The following is a 20,422-nucleotide window of genomic DNA, read 5'->3' as shown; positions in this document are numbered from 1 at the left end:
TGTCATGGATGAAAGCAGGCAACAAAAGCACAGATTTCTTTCAGGCCTACACAAATGCTTGGAGGAATCTGATTTCAAAAATTCAGGTGGGTGAGGAAGTGGTGGAGACATGGAATGAAATTCAGGAGAGGGTGGTAGGATACTACAAGAACTTATATACCTCAAGAGTATGGAATTGGATGTCCCTTGGGGAGTTGGTGCCTAAGAAGATAAGCGAATTTTCAGCAAATTGGATTGAAAGGGAGTTTGAGATGGAGGAAATTGCCCCACGTCCAGATGGCTTTAATTTTTCTTTTATTAAGGCTTGCTGGAATATACTGGAAGGAGAGTTTGACCTGATGTTTATGGAGTTCCATAGGTAGAGAAGGTTGGAGAAAATGGCCAATGCCACTTTTATATCTCTGAATTCCATAGAAGGAGGGTGCTATGAAGTTGAAGGATTTCAGACCAATAAGTAGGGGTGGCCACAAGCTATTCGAGCTTGGCTCGTGAGAAGCTCGATTTGGCTCGGTTTAAACCAAGCTTCTAGTCGAGCTTGAACTTAATATATAGGCTCCTTTGCTAATCGAGTCAAGCTTGAACCCAACAAAGCTCGGCTCGTGAGGCTCGCAAGCCTAATCGAGCTTTTACATATAGAGTATATATGTACATACATACAAACATATATAATACATATAAAAAATAATAAATATAAAAATATTATATAATATTTTTATTTTATATATATAATAATAACTAATTTTTATAATTCTTAATTTCTTATATATCAAATAAAAAATAATTTTTTATATGTATAAATTTTATTTTTATAAAATGCTTCGCTCACAGTCGAGCTCAAGCCAAGCCGAGCTTGAACTTGCAAGCTTTTGACTCGAGCCAAATTCAAGCTCAAGTCTCTAGCTTGAATCGAGCTCGAGCTTGAGTCTAATGGTTTATTGGTGAGTCGAGCTTGAATAGCTAGATATTTGGCTCCACTCAACTGGAATCCACCCTTACCAGTAAGCTTAATCAGTAGTCCTTACAAATTATTAGCCAAGGTATTATCAGAGGCTCAGAAAAGTGTTGCATGAGGTAGTGGGAGAAACCCAAATGGCTTTTGTGGAAGTTAGACAGATTTTGGATGGAGTTATAGTGGCAAGTGAATGTATTGATTCTAGGCTGAGGAGTGGAAGAGTGGTTGGTTTGTAACTGGGATATCTACGGGCGGTTAATGAGGTTTGTAAATGTATTGATTCTAGGCCAAGGTATTATCAAAGGTTAATGGGGTTTGGAGAGAAGTGGAAAAGTTGGATATTTGCTTGTGTATCTTCAGTTTTACCAAGCTTCAAGGGGGTTGAGACAGGGGGATCCAACTTCTCCCATGCTTTTTGTATTGGTTACGAAGATGCTGAATATGCTGTTGAGTGTTCAGTTGGGTCTGTTAGAAGGTTTCAAGGTGGGTAGAGATGGTCGTTGTATCTCTCATCTGTAGTATGCAGATGATACTTTGATTTTACTAGCCTTGGTCCAGCAGGTTTTAAATTTGAGAGCAATTCTGGCCAACTTTTAACTGTTAACAGGTCTAAAAGTGAATCTGTCCAAGAGTGTGATGATTGGGGTTGGGGAAGTTGGGAGGGAAGTATTAGTAGAATGTGCTGAAGCCTTTGAATGCAGAATGGGGGTGCTTCCATTTACTTATCTGGGGCTGCTGATAAACAGACCGCAAAAAATCTGGGACGAGGAAGGGGTGAGGAAATTTTCTATGCAGAGGAAGAGTAAGGGGAAGGAAGTGGGGGAGTCAGGTAGAAGGGGGAGTACAATGAAGCTGTTATCCTGGGATGTCCAAGGCCTGAAGGAGGAGAGAAGGAGAAAGCTGGTTAGGAATTTGATTAGGAACACAATCCAGAGGTGGCTTTATTACAGGAAAACAATTTAGAAGCTTTTGACATGGTGGTGGCCTCAGTTGGAAAGTTTGATTCAAGCTAGGTCTCGACTCTCCCACAGAATTTGAGCAGTTTATCAGTGTAGATCTAGCAGAAAATTTCTGGAGTTTCTTGAGGTCCCAGTCTATAATGTAACTTGTTTTCCTAGTGATCTGATGTTTAGGTGTCACCTTGACACTCAATAAGTTTGTTTCTTTCTTTTTTTATCTTTTTAATAAAATGTTCTTCTTTACTCCTCAAGAAAAAAAAAAAAAACTTTGAACTCAAGTGTGGTTTGGAATCTAATTGTGGAGAGGATTGAAAAAAGATTGGATGGTTGGAAAGCTAAATATCCTTCTTTAGGGGGGAGAATAACTTTAATTACAAGTGTTCTCTCAAACTTACAAACTTACTACATGTCTTTACTGAAGGTTCCATCACGGGTGGCTGAAAGAGTGGAGAAGCTATAGAGGGATTTCTTATGGAAGGGTGTGGAAAGGGAAGGATTAAGGAGGGGGTAAGAAGTTTCAGCTGGTAAATTGGGCAAAAGTATGCAGGCCGAAGGAGAGGGGAGGTTTGGGGTTTAGAAGAATGAAGGTTTTCAATAAGGATTTGGTGGGGCAGTGGTTATGGAGGTTTGATTTGGAGAGGGAGGAAAATTCGCTTTGGAGAAGGATGGTGGTGGGGAAATATGGGGTGGTGAGGTTTGGGTGGGAGTCAAGGGAGGTGAGGGATTCTTATGGGGTGAGTGTAGGGAAAGAGATCATGAAGTTCAATCAGGAATTCAAAAATATGACAAGCATTTTAGTAGGAGATGGAGCCAGAATCAGGTTTTGGGAGGATGATTGGAGTGGGGTAGGCAAATTGAGTGAGCTGTGTCCAAGGCTGTATAGGCTTCTGGATGAACCTGAAGTATCTATCAGTCGCTATTATGAAAGGAGGGAGGATCAACTGGTTTGGTGCCCAAATTTTAGAAGACCTTTGTTGAATAGAGAGGTTGAAGAATGCATTACATTACTGGATAAATTGGAGGAGATGAAAGTTTCAGCCCAGTCAAGGGATGAACTATGGTGCAAGCTCAAATGGGAATTTTCTGTATAAGTCTTACTATCTTTCTCTTTGTAGGGATCTTTCAGATTCAAGTCACACTGTTGGTGTGTGGGGAAATCTAATCCCTCCCAGGGTTGAAGCATTTGCATGGCTTGTGGCCATGGATAGTATCTTGATTGTGGATCATCTGAAATCTAGGGGATTCAATATGGCTAATATGTGATTCCTGTGCAAAGAGCAGGAGGAAAATGTTAGACATTGATTTTTCTCGTGCAAGATCTTGGCTTTTATGGAGGTTGTTTGCTGCCATGTTTGGAGTAAGAGACTTTCTTCCAGCTTCTACTGCTGAGATCTTTTCTTCATGGCCAAAGATAAGAGGAAGCAAGAAAGCAAAGGTGATCTGGAGCTGCATTCCATTTGTAATCTGCTGGAATATATGGAAGGAAAGAAACAGAAGAGTTTTTGAAGACAAATCATGGAGTTTGGATAAAATTGTGGAAGCTGTCAGAAAATCTGCCGCAGACTGGGTGTTAATATTAACAGAATTTAGACAAATCACAATGGAGGATCTTGGGGATAAGCTTGGGAAAGTTCTGGACTTTCAAATGTGTAATGTGGAAATTTTATGTTGAATGCTTTTTGTAGTTTCTTGATGATGTACGCAGTCATACCTTATCACCTATCAGGTTGTAATTTTTTCTTTCTTTTAATGAAATTTTATTTTTACCTTCAAAAAAATTAATATATATATATACTTCCACAAAGTGGTCTGTTTCCATGGGTTCCCAAGTCTATTACTTCCGATAGAGATTCCAAATTTCTTTCCCATTTCTAGCATAATTATGGAAAAAAATGGAACTGAATAGCAATATGGTTCTCACCGGTCACCATCCCCAAACTGATTGTCCAACAAAAATGGCAAATAGGAGTTTGGGAAACCTCTTGCAATGTTTGGTAGGAGAGTAAACGAACCAATGGGAAGCTAAATCTCATTTTTTCAGGCTAGTCTCAAATGTCATCTAGTCAAATTTCAATACTTTGTACCACCATCTATATAGTTGGTAGCCTTTACAACTTGCTAAGACCAAATAATCTCTGACAATGAGAAAATAATAAGAATGTATCAAGAGAAATAAACAATAGCATCTTAATAAGTTAAGCCCTTACTTGATCTCGAGCAAATTATAACATTGTCACCTGCTTTTAGAAATTCTTTAGCTAGAGCATATCCTATCCCTGCAGACAATAAAGAATATAACCAAGTTAGGAGATTATAAACCTTCAGATTTAAACAAAAAGGTTCATGCCAATAGGCCAAGTATAGGTGACATGTAGACTCCATTCAATTGTTAACAGAAGTTATCAACATAAGAATACATTTACTTAATCTTTTTCTTTATTTTTATAAGTGACAGAATTTATTAATTATGAACAGAAAATATGTACCAGTCAAGCATCCCAAGGAGAGGTTTATATAACTACCCCTCCCACAAAATATTAGTTACAACTCATCCCTATTGACCCCTTGCTTGGCTAGTGTATCAGCCAACCCATTTGCAACTCTTTGTACTGACTGTATTCTAATCTGCATATTCCTTGTTATCCATTAAATCTTCTTTAGCACATCTCTATGAGACCATACTTTTTACTCATCATCCTCTAGCCAGCCAACCACCATCATGGAATCTCCTTCAATGATTAGCCTATCCAAAATTCAGTTCTTGTGCTCTTTGTACTCCACAAAAAGCAGCATAAAGTTCAGACCTTGTTGAATCCCCAAAGCAAATAGGAGCTGAAAACATAGCTATGATATAGCCTTCTTTATCCCTAAAAACCCTTCCCATTCCTGAAGGGTCAAGGTTAATATAGCTGCTCTCTTCAATGTTTAGCTTTATGAAGCTATCCATAGGTGGTTGCCAGTTCCCACACCTTTCAAACTATACTCTTTTTTGAAGAAGTTGCAACCACTTCCCTCCACCTTCTCTGAATATCATCATATGACATGAGTAAGGTGGGAAAATGTCCAAAGTTTTGTCCCAGTGAATCACTCTAGCCATGATGCATTCTAAAACCGCCTCCTCTCCTTTTTGTTGAATCATTTTTTCCAAAAAATTAAGTTGCTTGTGAAATGACAGTTGTAAATATTTAACAGTAATAGGTTTAGGGTCAACTAAAGAGAAGAAATGAGAAAAAAAATAAGATAGAAGATTTGGAAGAATAAGGGAATAGACCTAGACATCTATCTATTTCTAATCTTATACAATTAAGAAGAGTACAGTGACTATAATATCCCTCACTATGTTAATGCAGTATTTTTGCTAATTCTACCAACACTCCCCCTCAAGATGGCATATAGCAGCTATCACACACCAAGCTCAGTAAGTACATTAGAAAATGGTGACTTTCCAACAGCCTTGGTAAGATCATCAACCAGTTGGACCTTTGTTCTTAGTAGAAAATCTCTATGGAAGCTACTTTTTCCTGAACGAAATCCCTATCAATTTCAATATGATTATACTAATCATATTGCACTCGATTATGGACAATACTAACCACAGCCTTGTTGTCACAATAAAGATTTACTGCTCCTTCAACTAGATATCCCAACTCTTGGAGTAAAGTCTTCAGCCAAAGTAATTCACATGCCCCATGTACCATTGCCCTATACTCTAGTTTTGCATTGACCTTGCAACAACTGCTTGATTTTTTTTATTGATGTATAACAATTGATTGCTTTTTACCCCTTCATGTAACAAGATTCCCCCCAATAAGGTACAATACCCTAAGGTGATGTAACAAGAAACATCACCGGACCCCAAGAAAAACGGAGTAGACTCAAAGAAGGAAACATTAGCACACACAAAGGAACGTTGAGAGCTAGGATGATAACATTTATACCCTTTCTAAGTCCGGGAATAGCCAAGAAATATGCACTTAATAGATCGTGCATCTAACTTGTCCCTTCCTAGCCCCAAATTATGGAGAAAGCAGACACACCCAAAAACCCGAGGAGATAGAGGAAACGGAGACAAGGTAGGAAACAAAGTGGTGAATGGAGAATGACCATCAAGGATAGACATGGGCATCTGGTTAATCAAGAAGCAAGAAGTAAGCACTGCATCACTCCAAAAGGGTTTGGGGACATTCATGTGATGCATGAGAGATCGAGTTGTTTCCAAAAGATGATGATTCTTTCTCTCAGCCACTCCATTTTGTTGTGGGGTGTAGGTACATGAAGTCTGATGGATAATGCCATGTTGGTCCAAGTATTCTTGAAATGATGAAGAAAAATATTCATGGCCATTATTGGAACGAAAAATTTTAATGCGAACACCAAATTGGTTGCGAATCTCAGCATAAAATTTTTGGAAAATAGTAAACAATTCACTCATTTCTTTCATTAAATAGAGCCACGTCATCCTTGAATAATCATCAACAAAAATGACAAAATATCTATTTCCATTGTATGACATCACTTTATAAGGACCCCAAACATCTGAATGAACCAAAGAAATGGATTCGACACACGGTTATCAACCCTACGACTAAAGGGAACACGATGATGTTTCCCCAACTGACACGACTCACAATCTAAAACAAAAAGTTGAATCAACGAAGGAAGCAAAGACTTCAAAACTTCCAACGAAGGATGACCAAATCGACAGTGCCACTGGAGAGGAGAGAGAGATGATTGGAGAGTTGTTGATGTTCTTCCACCACCATCAAGATAATACAATCCACCAGCTTCATCCCCGTCTCGAGATCCTGAAAAACACACGAAGAAGGGTAAAAAGTAATAGAGCAATTAAGTAACTTGGTCAACTTACTAACAGACATAAGGTTAAACGGAAATTTTGGAACATACAAAACTGAGGATAAAGGTAAGCGGTCATGTTAATACTGCCAACACCACAAATGAAGGATATGGAACCATTAGCAAGGGTAACAGATTGTGATGTTGAGCAATGAGAGAGGGAAAAAACACACCTGGAGTTTCAGTCATGTGATCGGAGGCTCCAGAGTCAATAATCCAGGGATTGGGTGTGGATGCCAGACAAGCCATACTTGAATGTGCGAGAGTGGCCGTGTTCTGTTGAGATGTGGCCTGAACAAACCTCTCATACTCATCACGGGGAACACTCATCATCTCCTTCCCGGGAACATCTGTGATGTAGGAAGCATCTGATTAGCTGAATGACTCTCCTGTCTGAAGCTACTGTCACTAGTCATAGCATGATTGGTCCAAGTTGAAGGTGGACCATGCAAGTCATAGCAATAATTAATGGTATGTTCATCCATACCACAGTGTGTACACCTCCTCGGACCCGAACTACGTCCTCAGCCATGGGCTCCCCCTGAATTTCTACCTCCATTACAACCACCACCACGGTTATAGGTAGGTCCACCACCACCACTCCGGCCATATACCGATCCACTGCTACCACTACGGCCAGACTGACCTCCCTGAGCTCCACCTCTAACACCATGGCCAGACCGACCTCCCTGAGCTCCACCTCTAACACCACGACCCCTCGATACTACAAAGGTTGATCTATCGTAAACACTAGTGTTCTCAGTAGATCCAATGGAAATCCTCCTAAGTCGAGCAAACACTTCTTCTAAGGAAGGGAGAGTTGATCCTCCTAGTATCTAGGCCCGCACTGGTTCATACTCAGACTTCAGCCCCACCAAAAATCAAGTTACATCAAGTTGTTCTCTCTGCTGTTGCTGAATTTTGACATCAGAAGTGAGGGGGTGATAAACATTATGGATGTTTCTCATACTGGCATAGTACTCCTCAAGACTCTGATTACCCTGTTGTAGATTAAAGTATTCCTGATACAGCTGATATACTCTGGTTGTATTGTCTTGACCCAAATACAACTTCTTAGCATGATCCCACACTTCTTTGGCAGTGTCAAGAAACATGAAGTTTACACTAATCTTGTGTTCCATACTGTTCCATAACCATGTGATAATCTGTGCATCTTCTTGTTCCCAATCATCATACTCATGAGAATCGGTGGAGGGTTTTTCTTCTCTCATGTGTTTCACCTTCTTCTTTGCCTTTAGAAAAACTTCTACAGATTTAGCCCAGGGTACATAATTTTCTCCATTCAGTTTAATGGAGGTCATTTGAACATTTAAGTAGTCAGTAGGAACCATCACATTAGTTTTGCTATCACTGCTACCTTCCATAGCTGAATTCTGATATTGCTGAATTCGGCACACTGCACACTAGACCACACCACACACTGAACACACTGGTTTCAGCACTTAGTACTACTGAAAATTGCACTCTTTACACCACAAACCCTACCCCACAACTACTTGAACACTCACCACACTGTTTGAGGACCACTCCCCTTTCGAATCATATTGAAAGAAAACATAAACCCTAGCACACTACAATCTGAAATCCCACCATACAATCTGAAACAGACTTATGATTTGATTCACAACACGAAATTGCATAGAAATCTCTTACCTAATCACCCAAAAATCAGACCACACAAGACATCCACTGCACCACACGAACCAGCCCTATTCTCTTCATCGATTAGGGGAGGGCTTCTTAGAAACGACGGCAACCAACCACAAACAGCACAACTGAAGGCATAGAGACCTCCAAGGGAAAAGGGCGACCACTCCTTTTCAGCCCTTTCCCTTATCTCCAACAGATGGCAAAGAAACCAAGAGAAAACCCTAGACTGGGTGCGTAGAGAACAGAATTCTGGGCAGGTCTGATTTGCTCAGTTTTGCTCTGATACCATATTAGGATTCAGCCTGCCTTTGAATCCTATTAAGCTGATAACAGTCAAGAAGGAAGAGAAAGAGAGAGAGAGAGAGAGAGAGAGAGAAAGAAGAAGAAGAGAAGAGAAGAAAGGGAGAGAAAGAACTGGTTCAAATGAGAGAAAAAGATCACTCTCCCATTCAGCCAGAATTGACTTATATTACTTATATTGTGGAAAAGACACATGTGCCCCTACTTAAGTAAGGGACACTAAATCTAACATAATCTTACACATCAGCATATAAACATAAGTATAAAGACAGAACTACCCCTACATATTCAACACTAACATTCTCCACATTACCCTACCCCTTTTCCTTGGTTGTCGGAAGAAGCTAGAGTCAAAAAGGTTCAGCACACCCAAGGTGGGGTTCCATTTGAAACCAAACAAAGAAGAGTACCAATCCCACAAATAATAAGCAAAAGAACAAGAAATCAAAAGATGAGTTGTCGTCTCACCATTTCTTAAGCAAAGAAAACAGACATGTGGGGAAAGGCTCCAGTCTGGCCTTTTTCTTTGAAATACATCTATAGTATTGATCTTTTGAAGAGCCACTTCCCAGCAAAAAGCCCTAACCTTTGGCGGCACAGGAGAATACCGGATTTCTTTAGTAAGAAAAGAGACAGACCCAGAAGAAGACTGAACTAAGGCATTGAAAAAAGATGAACAAGAGAAAGTCCCTGAAGAGGGCTCCTTCCAAATTCTACTATCTGGGCAGGAAAGATCTAGGAAAACTGAATTCAACACAGTGAATAACTCATTTGCAAAAGCCAATTCTGAATCCCTCAACCCTCTTCTCAAACCCAAATCCCAAGTCCCCTCAGACACACGAAGTGAGGAGATAGTTTTGAATTTATTTAGGGAAAGAGAATACATTACCGGGAAACTATCCTTATGGGGAGTGTTCCCAATCCAAAGGTCCTCCCAAAACAAAATTTTATTACCTGAGCACACATCAAATCTGATGAAAGGCTGAAAGGAAGACAAGACTCCAGCAATTGCTTTCCATGGGGAGAAATGAGAAGCCCTAGGGTCGACGCCATCATCCCATCAGTAGAAATCACTGATTGTAGATTTAGTTGAATTTCTTGTGAAAGGAAAGGGGAGGAAGATAAAGATTTCAGTAGTAGAGAAGAAAAGAGAGGGAGAAAAGAGTAGGAAGTCAACCAGGATTCTTGAATTAACCCTAGCCGCAACCCCTCATTATATTTATACTTAACTTAAAGGATGAGGTATTACAAGGATGCCCTTAGTAGGGTGGCTACTAATGTAGCTGAACAGTCACAACTTAAAAACATAAACTAATGGGCCTAAAGCCCAACAACTTCCTAACTAAATAGCTTAAAATAAGAATAAAAAACAACTAGGCCCAACTCAGCACTCCCCCTCAAGTTGGGAGTAAATGTCACACATTCCCAACTTGCGTAGATCATGCTCCAACTTGTTCTTTGCAACACCTTTTGTGAGAACATCCGTGAGCTGCAGATCAGAAGCAATGTATGGAAGACAAACTTCTCCAAAAGTTACTCTTTCTCTGATAAAATGTTTATCCACTTCAATGTGCTTAGTTCGGTCATGCTAGACTGGGTTATGGGCAATGTTAATTGCTGCCAGGTTATCATAGTATAACATCATAGGTTCTTCTGCCTGTACACCAATTTCTCTAATAGGGAACGGATCCAGAGAAGTTCTAAAACTCCATGTGCCATGGCCCTCTATTCAGTTTCAACACTTGATCTTGCCACCACTATTTGTTTCTTACTCTTCCACGAGACAAGGTTACCCCCAACAAGGGTGCACACTCCTGAAGTTGATCTCCTGTCATCAAGGCATCATTCCCAATCTGCATCTGTATAAGTCTCTAATTTCAACTGTCCATGATCAGTAAACAATATGCCTCTGCCCGGGTGTCCCTTCAAATAAGCAAGAATCCTATCAACTGCCTCCCAATGTTGGACTTGTGGAGCATGCATGTATTGACTTACCACACTTACTACATAGGAAATGTCTAGTCTTGTCATACACAAGTATAGCAGCCGACCCACAAGTCTCTGATATCTCCCAATGTCCTTTACTAGTTCACCTTCTGATGCATTGATTCTATGGTTCTGATCAATAGGGGTACTGATTGCCTTCGTTCCAAGCTTCCCTGTCTCTTGAAGAAGATCCAAGACATACTTCCTTTGAGAGATAAAAATTCCATGTTTTGATCTTGCAACTTCAATGCCTAAGAAGTATCTCAGTTCTCCAAGATCCTTAATTTCAAATTCTTTATGTAGATTCATTTTCAGACAATCGATCTCACTTAGGTCATTCCCCGTAACAACAATATCATCCACATAAAGAATTAGGACTGACACCAAAGATCCCCTTCGCTTCACAAACAAGGTATGAACGGATTGAGTCTGAGTGTAGCCAAAAGCAATCAAAGCCTTTCTGAATTTGTCAAACCATGCTCTGGGAGATTGTTTCAAGCCATAAAGTGATTTCTTAAGCCTGCATACCTTTCCCTTTTCAGTATCACTGTAAAAGCCAGTAGGAAGATTCATATACACTTCCTCTTGCAGATCCCCATTTAGGAAAGCAATCTTCACATCAAGTTGAAACAAGAGCCAAGAGTATGAGGCAGCAAGAGAAAGAAGGTATCCGAACAGAGGTCATCTTTGCAACTAGTGCAAAGGTCTCTAAGTAATCAATACCATAGGTCTATGTGTACCCTTTTGCAACAAGTCTTGCCTTGTACCTTTCTATACTTCCATCTGCCTTATATTTTATTGTGTAAACCCATCCGCATCCAACTGTCTCCTTTCCTTCTGGTAGATCCACAATGTCCCATGTCTGATTCTTAATCAAAGCTGCCATCTCTTCCTGCATAGCTGTCTTCCACTCAGGTTTGGAGAGTGCCTCACTAACACCATTGGGTATAGAAGCTGAGTCAAGGGAGGAAAGAAAAACACGGTGGGAAGGAGAAAGTCCACTGTAGGATAAGTACTGTGAAATACAATGATCAGTACACTTTCTCTTCCCTTTTCTGAGAGCAATAGGAAGATCAAGGTTATCTGTAACAAGGTTAGTAGAATCAATGGGAACTGAAATAGTAGCGGGACCAAAAGGAATACCTGAATCCATGTCAGCCGAATCTGGAGTCTCCAAGGAATCGACAAGAAGTGATGTGAGTTCTGCTGCAGTGGAATCAACCTCCTTGTGTAGTCTTTGTCGAAAGTAATGCTGAGAAGCAAGACGCAAAGGAGGTGGTAAGGTAGGATGGTCAAGCATAGGAGTAGACACAAGATGGTCAAGCACAGGAGTAGACACAAGGACTGGAACAGGGAGAGGAATAAACCATTGACTCACTTCCCCAAAACACTCCCCCTGAGAAGGATACTTTGAAAAGAAGTATGTGGATTCAAAAAAAGTGACATCCATGCTAACATACTGGCTCCTAGAGACTGGATCATAGCAGCAGTACCCTTTCTGATTTTCTGCATAACCAAGGAAGACACACTTCTTTGCCTTGGGATCAAGCTTTGAGCAGTGAGGACCAAGGATATGTGCAAAGCAGACACACCCAAACACCCTGAGAGGAATATGAAACATCTCCCCCTCAAGGAAAAGGAGACTGAATGGGGTGTTGAATCCAAGTATACGAGAGGGCACCCTGTTAATCAGATATACTGCTGTGAGAACTGCATCACCCCAAAACCGAACTGGAACTGTAGATGTGCTCATCATGCTTCTTGCAATCTCAACGATGTGTCTGTTCTTCCTTTCTACAACACCATTCTATTGTGGGCTGTAGGGACAACTGCTCTGATGGACAACACCATATTCTAACACATATGAGGCAAGGTGTTTTTCAAAATATTCCCTAGCATTATCTGATCTGAACACCTTTATTCTTGTTCCAAACTGTGTTAGCACCATCTGATGAAATTGCCTCACCAAGGATGGTACTTCATCGCAGGATCTCATCAGGTAAATCCAAGAGTATCGTGAGAAATCATCCACAAATAAGAGAAAATATCGATAGCCTCCCATAGAAGGAACATGGTAAGGTCCCCACACATCCAAATGAATAACATCAAAAGAAGAAGAACACCTTTTATTACTAGGTTTAAATGAATGTATACAATGCTTTCAAAGTTGACAACCTTCACACTCCAGACTTGACAAACTAATAGACTCAAGAAGTTTTGGAAACAAAAGACTCAAAGAAGAAAAAGGTAAACGGCCAAAACGATTATGCCAAAGCATAATTTGACCCACAGACCCTGACTCACTATCCCTACTGACATAATGACTCTGATGAGGAGGAAGAACATCCAGGAGGTAGATCCCATTCACTTCACGACTACTCCCAATCGTCCTCTTTGAATCTAGATCCTGCAAAATACAATGACCAAGAGAAAAAATTACTGAGTAGTTCAGGTTCTTAATCAAACTACTAACAGATAACAAATTAGTGCTCAGTCTAGGAACATGAAGGATTGAGGGTAAAGAAATAGAATCACTAATCTTGACAGATCCCTTCCCAACAATAGGAACATGGGATCCATCAGTTGTGGAGACCCTATCTCTGCCAGAACAAAGTTGGTAAGAAGAAAAAAAAGTAGAGCTATGAGTCATGTGCTCTGAGGCTCCCGAATCTATAATCCAAGGAGGTCCCTCCTTACCCGAAGTAGAAACATAATTTGCATTTACGTGTGAACTACCTGTGTGAGCAAAGGAAGTAGAGTGGACACCACCAGTGCCACCTGTACCTTGTTGTCCGCTTGCTGCTGAACTAGAACTGGCTGTATCCCGTTGGTTCAAAAGTTGCCCATACCTCTCAAGTTCGGCCCTTACTACAACAGCTGCAACAGACTCCAGAGCAGCTATAGTAGGAGGGGCCGGAATGCCACCAATAACTGCCATGTGTGCATTTCCCTTCTTATTTTTCAGTCTAGTCGGCACAAGATGTGGGTGAAGCTTCTAGCAAGTTTCTCTTGTGTGTTTAGGCTTCTTACAGTAGTCACAGATCATATCTCTTTTATCTTCCTTCTTGATTTCACTACCACCCCGATCTCCACTTTGTTTAGGTTTCACAGTACTCACCATGGCAGACTGATCAGAAACAGGATTTTTCATCATCACATCTCTCCTGCTCTCCTCCCCTGACACAAAGGCATATGCTTGGGAGAGGGTAACACTGTCCCTGGAAAGAAGATGTTGTCTTGCAATATCATACTCGGGATTAAGGCCAGCAAGAAATTCAAACACCCTATACTTCTCTAGATGTTTCTGATAGGTAGTCGTATCCTTAGTGGTTTCCCAAGCAAATGTCTCTAAATGGTCAATCTCCTGCTACAAGGTTTTAAGGGCTGAAAAATAGGCTGCAACGGGTCTATCTCCCTGCCTTGTTGAAATAATCTGATTTCTCAACTGATAAGCCTTAGCAACATTCTCCCTCTATGAATAGGTTTCTGCAACCCCATCCCATATTTCCTTAGTTGTATTTTCCCATAAAAAATTTTTACTTGTATGGGGCAACATGGAATTACACAACCAAGTCATCACCATATAATTCTCCTATACCCACCGGGAGTTGCTAGTTTCGGGTTTCACTTCCTCACCAGTGATATACCCTAATTTCCCACGAGCACCAATGGCCATCTTTGCAGATTGTGACCATTCTAAGTAATTTGCACCATCCAACCTAACTGTAGTAATGGTCCCAGTCCTGAAAAGGTCTCCAGCACCTCCTCCCACTGGTCTCATTTCACTCCTAGGCTTATTTTCAACTCTGTGACCCTCCATGCTTCTCAAAAAATGTAAAGAAAATAACCGAAATATGTAACAAGATCAAACGAAACACTTCTGGAACCAACAACACCTTTCTAGTGTCCTAGATTGTCTTCCCACAAAAGATTCCTTTTCTGTGGGATGGGAGAAGAGAGAGAAGAGGCAGCCGCTCTCTCTAGAAGCCTCCAAATCAGGTAGGACTTGAACCGCCCCTTACAGAAAACTCAAAGGAATCCTAAAAAATTAGGACGCCACTTCCTAGGTCAAAATTGAAGAGTCCAATAGAAACAGGACTTCTCCCCTTTCTCCAGTTTTTCCTGATTTTGGTGAGAAACCCTAGACCAGCTACAGGGCACACAGATCCACCGAAAAATCCAAAAACTGGGCGTACCTGAGAACTTCGATCAGCCTCTTAAATCACCATGCAGTCGGCCGATCTAGGGCTGCATGAGGAAACAACTCAAGGAACCTTTGGCTGGCTCTGATACCAAGTAAAAACCACTAATTGTAGATTTAGTTGAATTTCTTGTGAAAGGAAAGGGGAGGAAGATAAAGATTTTAGTAGTAGAGAAGAAAAGAGAGGGAGAAAAGAGTAGGAAGTCAACCAGGATTCTTGAATTAACCCTAGCCGCCAACCCCTCATTATATTTATACTTAACTTAAAGGATGAGGTATTACAAGGATGCCTTTAGTAGGGCGGCTACTAATGTAGCTGAACAGTCACAACTTAAAAACATAAACTAATGGGCCTAAAGCCCAACAACATCCTAAATAAATAGCTTAAAATAAGAATAAAAAACAACTAGACCCAACTCAACACCATCCATTAGCTGCCATCCCATGAATACTTTCCACCCACCAAGTGCCACAAACTGTCTTGCTCCAAAGGAAATCTCCACAACTACTTTCCTAACAAAGCTATATTTCTTAATCTGATATTGCCAATGCCTGGACCCCATGTTTCCTTTTTCCTAGAAACTACTTCCCATTTCACTAAATGGTCCTTTTTTTAGTCACCCGATTCCCACAGAAAATCTCTCATGAGCTTTTCTAACTTATTGGCAACCTTGGCAGGAAACTTAAAGGTAGACAGAAAATACACCGAAAGGTTGGCCAGAGTTGACTTGATTAAAGTGATTCTACCCCCTAGTGAGATATAATTTCTCTTCCACCCTGCTGGCTTCTTAGTGAATCTTTCTAAAACTGGGTACCAAAAGTTTTCTATTTTAGGATTTCCCCCAGAGGCAGACCTAAATATACCAAAGGCCAACCACTTACCTCACAACCTAAAGCCCTAGCCACCAACTGCATTTCATCATCCTGTAAATTCACCCCCACTACACAACTCTTGTTCCAATTGATTTTCAGATTGGAGACTCTCAAAATGCATCACCACCAATCTCAAATTATCCATCTCCTCAATTTCCCCTTCACAAAAGAGAATGATATCACCCGCAAATTGTAGGTGAGTGACAATCACTTGTTGCCTCCCAAAACTCCAACCTTTCAGTAGATTTCTTGAATCAGCCCTAAAAATCAAAACACTTAGGACATCCACTACTAAGGTGAAGAGGAAAGGTGACAAAGGGTCTCCTTGTCTAAGGCCCCTCTTTGCAGGAAAGAAGTCCCTAGCTACTCCATTCACTAAGATTGAGAAGTGACAAGAGATAATACAACCCTTCATCCACTTACACCATCTCTCCCCAAAGCCTCTATTCTTCAACACTTTTAGCAAGAAATCCCAATCCACCAAATCATAAGCCTTTTCTAAGTCAAGTTTACAGATCATACCCTTTTCTCCTTTTCTTTTTTTGTAATCCACACATTCATTGGCTATTAAAATCTGATCAATAATTTGTCTCCCTTTCACAAAGGCCCCTTGATTCGATGAGATTAAGGAATGAAGGACTTTCTTGAGCCTTAGTGCAAGAACTTTAGAAATGATTTTATATAGACTCCCAGTCAAACTGATCGGTCTAAAGTCCTTGGGCTGAACTGTAGGCACCCTCGTAGGGATCAAAGCTATGAAAGTAGCATTTGCACCCGCATTTATTTTTCCTCTTTCAAAGAATTCCAAGAAGACCTCTACTAGGTCATCACCTAAGATGTCCCAACAGTCTTGATAAAAAGCCATAGTGAATCCATCCAGACCCGAGGCTTTTGATCTTTCCATAGAGAAAACTGCCTTCTTTATTTCTTGAACCTCAAATGGTCTTTCCAGGGGTTCCAACAATTCATTTTCTCCAACATGCCACTCAAAGTCAGTTAGAGTCTCTCTTACTCTACTGGGACTGTCATAAATGGATTTAAAACCACAAAAGCTTTTGCAATCTCTTCCTCTCTTGTCAGCATTGCCCCATTCCATTCCAAACTTTCCACTATGTTCTTCCTCTTTCTTCCACTTGCCAAGCTATGGAAAAATCTTGTATTACCATCTCCTTCCTTCAACCACTTGCATCTTAATTTTTGTCTCCAGCTTATCTCTTCTTTTCAGAGAATTTCCTCCAAATCTTGTTTCAACTTCCATCTCTCTTCCCTTTCTTCACACCTCAATCCTCTCTCTGCCTCAACAACATCAAGTTTTTGAATCCTTTTACTAATAGCCTCCTTTCTGTCTTCTTCTACCAAACTCTTCTTTGTTCTAAGCTTTGATCCTAGCTTTTAGCTTTTGTAGCTTCTTATAAAATCTATATCCCTTCCATCTAAACTCCACCTGATCCTCTTTCCACCACTCTTTCACTTTCTTTTGAAAGTCTGGATGTCACAGCCACATATTTTCAAATCTGAAGGGGCAAGGCCCACCTCCTAGTCTTTCTTGAGATAGCCTAACTGGACAATGATCCGACGTAGGTCTAGGTAGTGCCCTCATCACCAAACCACCCCATACTTCCTCCCAATTTGAAGAGAATAAAAATCTGTCTAGTTTGCAACAAAGTGGTTTTTCCTGAAAATTAAACCAGGTAAAATCAGCTTGCACCAACAGTAGCTCCCTTGATTCAAAAGAATCCACAAAGTGGTTGAACTTTCTCATACTTGAGGTGATCCTATGGTTAGGGTTATTTGTTTCCGTTATAAACCTGATGACATTAAAATCCCCTCCCAAGCACCACGGACCCTCCCACAGTCCCCTTATAGCTACTAATTCCTCCCAAAACTCCTCCCTTTCTCTGTACGAATTTGGCCCATAAACATTTGTTAAAAGCTCATAAACCTAACTTATGAGCAACCCTAGAGACCACCTTTTGCTAACCCGACTACCTTCCTTTTCTCCCATAACACCCCTTGTCATAGTCTACTTCACACCTCAATCTCTCAACTTCACTCAATTTCTTCTTCCTCCTTTTAGGTGTCCCTCCTTCAAGCTTTTTCTTTGATTTATCTTGTTCTTCCTCTCTTTTCTTTTCTTTTTTTTTTGACTTTTCTTCCCATTTCTTCTCTTTGTTGTTTTTTTGCCCATTTTTACCCTTTCTAGCTCCCTTCCCCTTACCTGGGAACTAGGAACAGGAATGTCACCTTCTTGTTCCTATTCAAAATTCTCCCCTATCTCCTCCTCTACCAAGAGTCTAAAGGTCTGCAAGATTAATCCCCAAATCCTTTCCCATTCATCCACAGTGTCATTCAGAGCCTCTACATCCTCTAACAACTCTGTTACCTTAAGTGAATCACTAGGACAGTCAACTTTTAGAAGAGAGTCGCTAGGGTAGGCAACTTTTGGATGAGTGTCAGCTTCACCTACGGGCTGAGATAAAACAACAACTGGGGAAGGGGGCAGATTAGTATCAAAAACTTGAGGAATACAAGAATCAAGACAAAAACTATAAACATCAAAACCTGATATGTCACCAGTTCTGCCTAGGTTCTGAGGGAGTTTGCTGGGAGAAATCTCCTCAGGATCAACCTGTGTTGCACTAACAGGGGAGCAGGGATTGCCTATTTCTTTGTCATTTGACTTGGGAGAGAACATACTCGAACTGTTGACACCTTGACCTTGATCTAGGTGCTGAACAGGTTCTTCTCTGAATTTGGCCAAGACATTCACCTCCCTCGAGGTACCACCCCCCATTCCCAAGCTCTTCGACAGCTCCAAAGAGTTTGCAGGCTCAGGGATAAAATCTTCTCCAAACAGAAGTGTTTTTCCGAGGTCAACACCCGCTATAGAATACTATACTCTATGAAAATCTCTCTTTTCCTCCCTAAACTTTTCTATCAATTGCCTCAAGAAAAAGGAAGATAACTTCCATGGTTGATCTTCCTAGCATAAAATCAAATTAGTTAGGAGACTTGAGATAGCCCTGTTTGCAACACCTAACCCTAAACACTTCATCCTATCAAAAAGAGATTTTTTTCACTATAAATTCCCAATCCCTTGGGTCCTGTAATTACAGTAAATTTCTACCTATCCCGCATTGTCTTCAATTTCTTTTTTTTTTTTAGTAGGCAATGTAGCTTTATTGCATTTGGGATCAACTGCACTATGCAAACCCCTCAAACCAGTATCATGTCAATACAGAAGCAAAGGTGGATTCTATCCACAACAGGGGATCCTGGCATCACAGTTGCTCAAACAGAGTTCCCACTATGGGCGAAGGTGCCTTAATGATTGGTTTGCAGTGGCAATAGCATTATGATCAGATTGAGTCATTTAAATGAAAGATCAAATTATGTCTCTAAAGCTAAGTTAGCTCCATAACAAACTGTTTTACTAGACACTTCTATGTCCGACTCTTCATAATACATGGGTCATGACCGGCTTCCGCTTAGAGGGCCTACAGGTTCAAAATATACGGAACGGATAAAGAAAACCATCCTATATTCCAATGACTACACCTACTTCACTGCCCACCAAATTTCTATGCGCCATTTCCCCAACAGAACCAACATGACCCCAATTCAAAACTATGTTGATTGAACATGATTCAGAACTCAAGGAACATAAAGTGTTATGGAATTAGAAATCAAACCAGGAAATCAAATTAAGAACAAATTACCAGCATTCAAAAACAGTAGTAAATGAGATTAGCTCCATGCACTGACCTTTAGTCGAACCAGTGATCAAGACATTGTAAGGAGGGACCATGGGTTCTCTCTTCACCGAAGACTCCGCTCTAATTCCTGGAACTTTCAGGAATTTGCGGCGAGAAGTTACCGTCGAGAAAAGATACAGGTCGGAGCGGCGATATGAAGCGAGTTGTCCGGTGAAGGGAGAGATGAGAAGGGCTTGATTATTAGCGGGAAGAGGGGAGATGGAGATGGCGGGAAGCTGAAGGGAAGCCATTGGTAGAAGTAGAACCATGGAGGAGAATCCACCAACGGATAAAATACTGGAGGCCATTCGATGCTGTCATGCTAGCGAGTGTGATACTATCATACATACTACTACAGTACTTGCGTCATTACGTGAATACTGAAGAATAGCCCAGTCCTCCGTCTGGGCCTCAGGCTCCTGCCTCGTAGAAAGATCTGTACAACGCGTCGGACTCAGTTTCCAGTTGGGTCAATTATGGATCCACCCCCGGTGTGCAACTTGGGCGGATCCAACCCGATCCAATTTTTTATTTTATGCGGGCTGAGCTGAGCTTAGATCTTGGATCCTTACATTGTGTTGGGGTTCAAAAGTTTGATTTAGATAGCCCAAATCTGGCCCAAGCCCAACCTAACTATACTATACATACAAATACGCATTTAGAGACTCATATCTTGCATGAATGCATGCATATATACACACATTCATTTATATCAATTATTAGTATGAACTGTTTGACCAATTCGAATTTGACTAAGGCCCAAAGGCCCAAAACCCTACCTGAGGGCATCAAATTTTAGTGCAAGTTGGACTTGGGTTGGACAATTTAAGCTTGACCTTGGGCTTAGGCCTTAGGCCCCAATTCTTAAAAT

General features: G+C 40.8%; 1 protein-coding gene across 1 annotated transcript in view; it reads right to left on the bottom strand.

Moving 5' to 3' along the window:
* NOL (NYC1-like protein) overlaps positions 1–19,916 on the bottom strand; it is a 78,797-nt gene extending 58,881 nt beyond the window's left edge. Inside the window, exons 1-2 of the mRNA XM_010268382.3 lie at positions 19,562–19,916; positions 4,119–4,187 (exon numbers count right to left, since the gene is read on the bottom strand). Coding sequence (XP_010266684.1) covers positions 4,119–4,187; positions 19,562–19,859 — 367 coding nt within the window. The 5' untranslated portion in view covers positions 19,860–19,916. The remainder of the gene's footprint in view (positions 1–4,118; positions 4,188–19,561) is intronic.
* Between the last annotated feature and the right edge of the window lie 506 nt (positions 19,917–20,422).

The sequence above is a fragment of the Nelumbo nucifera genome, chromosome 2, assembly GCF_055504915.1.
Source record: "Nelumbo nucifera cultivar China Antique chromosome 2, China Antique-T2T, whole genome shotgun sequence".
NCBI classification, from domain to species: Eukaryota; Viridiplantae; Streptophyta; class Magnoliopsida; order Proteales; family Nelumbonaceae; genus Nelumbo; species Nelumbo nucifera.
The sequence above is the reverse complement of the archived record's forward strand: the minus strand, read 5'-3'. Positions and strand labels throughout refer to the sequence as shown.